The following is a 2,490-nucleotide window of genomic DNA, read 5'->3' on the forward strand; positions in this document are numbered from 1 at the left end:
GGGGGTGAGTAGAAAATGAAGGCTAATCATGTTTTGGGTGTACTATTCCTTTAAATCCAGATTTGTCCACATCAGTCTACCTGTCAGAAGATATTTTGCAGCCATCGCAGCTCTGGCAGTGCAAAGCTCTGCTCTGCAGCTTCAGATCATATTTATTACATTCAATGCAACCGCACACACCATGAACTTAGCATGTGTTGAAGCTGATGTTAAAACAAACCTGCTAACAGCTTACCATGCATTCCTGCATCACATCAGGTGCCTCTTAACAACAGCGTTACAAGCACTTCATTAAGGGAAAGGCCCTGCTGGGTGACACTGAACTGAACCATCTATGCAGCCAATAATTACAGAGAACAAACAACATAAATATAAAAAACATCCCCATCCAGCAACCTGCACTGAAATATGAGGGATTTTAATCTTGGAAAAGATAAAAGCAATGAAAAGGAATTGTCTAATGCTGCATTCAAACCAAAGGTGTTCTGAGCATCAAAAACCAGGGGCAAAGCTAGATTGGGGGCCAGCGTATACTCTGTGATGACAATAACATTTTTCTAAGTCTAAGATGGTCTAAGAAATATGCTATCAATGGACTGAACCTGGACCTCTGCCTTTGCTGGTGTTCGGTTCTAAAGGAAGCAGCTATTAACAGGTAAAACTGCTCCCTGGTGGTGATGCAGAGGTCCAATGATGAGTCGGTACCTATGAGTCCGGCGTAGGCCCGCAGGCAGAGGCCTGTGGAGTCCTTCAGACATCCGCTGGCCGTGAGAGTAGATGGTTGGCAGTTACTGAGGAAATCAGCCAGCCGGGACCTGGCAGAAACACAAACAGCTCCACATCAGATGAGGAAAACACGGCAGCTAATCTGAGTGAAGGAATTCTAGGTCTGTTAGAGAGAAAAGCTTTTATTTGTCCAGTTGTAGTTTTCTTGTTTGTGTCCTACCGCTGAGCAGCCTTTCATTACTGGGTGTTTACAGACGCTTTCCTCATGTCAGGCAAAGGGAAATCCACTCTGATGTCAGGTATGCATTAAACCCACTTTGCAAAGTGGAAAAACAATCCTATCCTCATCAGCCTGGAGCAAAATATGGTGTTGAGCTGATGTTCAAAAACCTTCACAGATAGATGGGCAATAAAAAAAGAAGGTGACTTAATAATCGCTGTTCCATCTACGAGAGGAAACTTTCACATGAACATCACTGAAAATGTTCTTCAGTTGATGAAAAGTCCTGAGACACCTTTTCTCATCTCAGAATTCAGTCACTAATCTATGATTGACCCAGAAGGTGTTTCTGGTCCAGGTCCGGATACCTTCTGACCTGCCAGCACTGAGATGCAGATCGGGGTTTTTTTACAGGCAGGTGCAGAAGCATCCTACAGAAAGTGAAACTACAAGGACAGCATATCAGACCGAGGACAGATCTGGGAACAACCACCACTGCATGAGTCCGGCGTCTACAGAGTCTGTACTCTTTCGGTTTAATCTGCAGCATTTGGTCGCCATGGCGGAGTAGATTCACAAAGTCAGCTCTCTAAAGCTGGGCATACACTATACAGTTTTTTTTACCTTTTCAGGCCGATTCTCAACTGCAAGAATTTTTCATGTAGTATACAGGGGGTAATTAGGGGCCATTGGCCTCTCAAGACTACCTCGCGTAAGGTAGTAAGGTTGGGAGAAAATCAAACATGTTCAGTCGGCTGTCGTGGGGTGGTCGTAGGCAAATGTTGCTGTTGAAGCAGAGCTATGAAAGGATTTACTAGAACCTCGAGCACTGCGCATGCGCAAACAAGGAAGTAGTTCTTCTTCTTCCAGATTGGCAAGTCTGACCAGCACCATCTCTCGGCACTCTCGGAGTCCAAGATGTGGTTTTTGGATGTAGAGTGTGAGCAGGTAGATTGCATCAGAGTGTCTGGTCGCACAGTGTGAGACCGACCAAACATCGTGAGCTGTGAAGGTTTAAACCCTGCGGTTTCGTCGTACAGTTTGAGCTGAAGCTGCATGTGTTGATTGAAAATATCGTACAGTTAATGCCCTGCTTAACTAATGCCATCAGAGTAACATTCCCCAAGGCAGCGTATGGTGCATCACACGCAATGCAAATGAGGCAAATGTTCCACGATGTTCGCCGTTGATTGGTGGACATTTCACTTCTCTCTCATACCACTCAGATGAAGAACGCAGTAAAACATCCCCCAGCTAGGAGGAGTGCATCTATTCGCTGGTTCCATTCGTTTGTTCAACTCAAAATGGCGGACCTTCATCTTACTCAGCGTGTCACGGCCCTCCACCAGATTTAATGCTAGTTTGGCCAGTACTATCATGAGCTGCGACTGGATGACCATCACTTCCAGTGAAGCCTCCATCTGTCCAGTACCCAGAATCAGGACCTAATGTGTATTTTGGAGGACAGATCATCGTCCTCTGGATGAAAAAATTCAGACATTCAAGTCAGACATTCATCCACAAAAAAAATAAATAATTTTCGT

The 2,490-nt window shown here is 45.0% G+C and overlaps 1 protein-coding gene across 1 annotated transcript in view; it reads right to left on the minus strand.

Annotated features, from left to right (window-relative positions):
* Positions 1–2,490, minus strand: part of LOC107091987 (GDNF family receptor alpha-4-like) — a 21,356-nt gene that overhangs the window by 14,369 nt on the left and 4,497 nt on the right. The window contains exon 3 of the mRNA XM_015386249.1: positions 706–815. Coding sequence (XP_015241735.1) covers positions 706–815 — 110 coding nt within the window. The remainder of the gene's footprint in view (positions 1–705; positions 816–2,490) is intronic.

The sequence above is a fragment of the Cyprinodon variegatus genome, unplaced genomic scaffold (genome assembly GCF_000732505.1).
Source record: "Cyprinodon variegatus isolate N-32 unplaced genomic scaffold, C_variegatus-1.0 Scaffold361, whole genome shotgun sequence".
Lineage (NCBI taxonomy): Eukaryota > Metazoa > Chordata > Actinopteri > Cyprinodontiformes > Cyprinodontidae > Cyprinodon > Cyprinodon variegatus.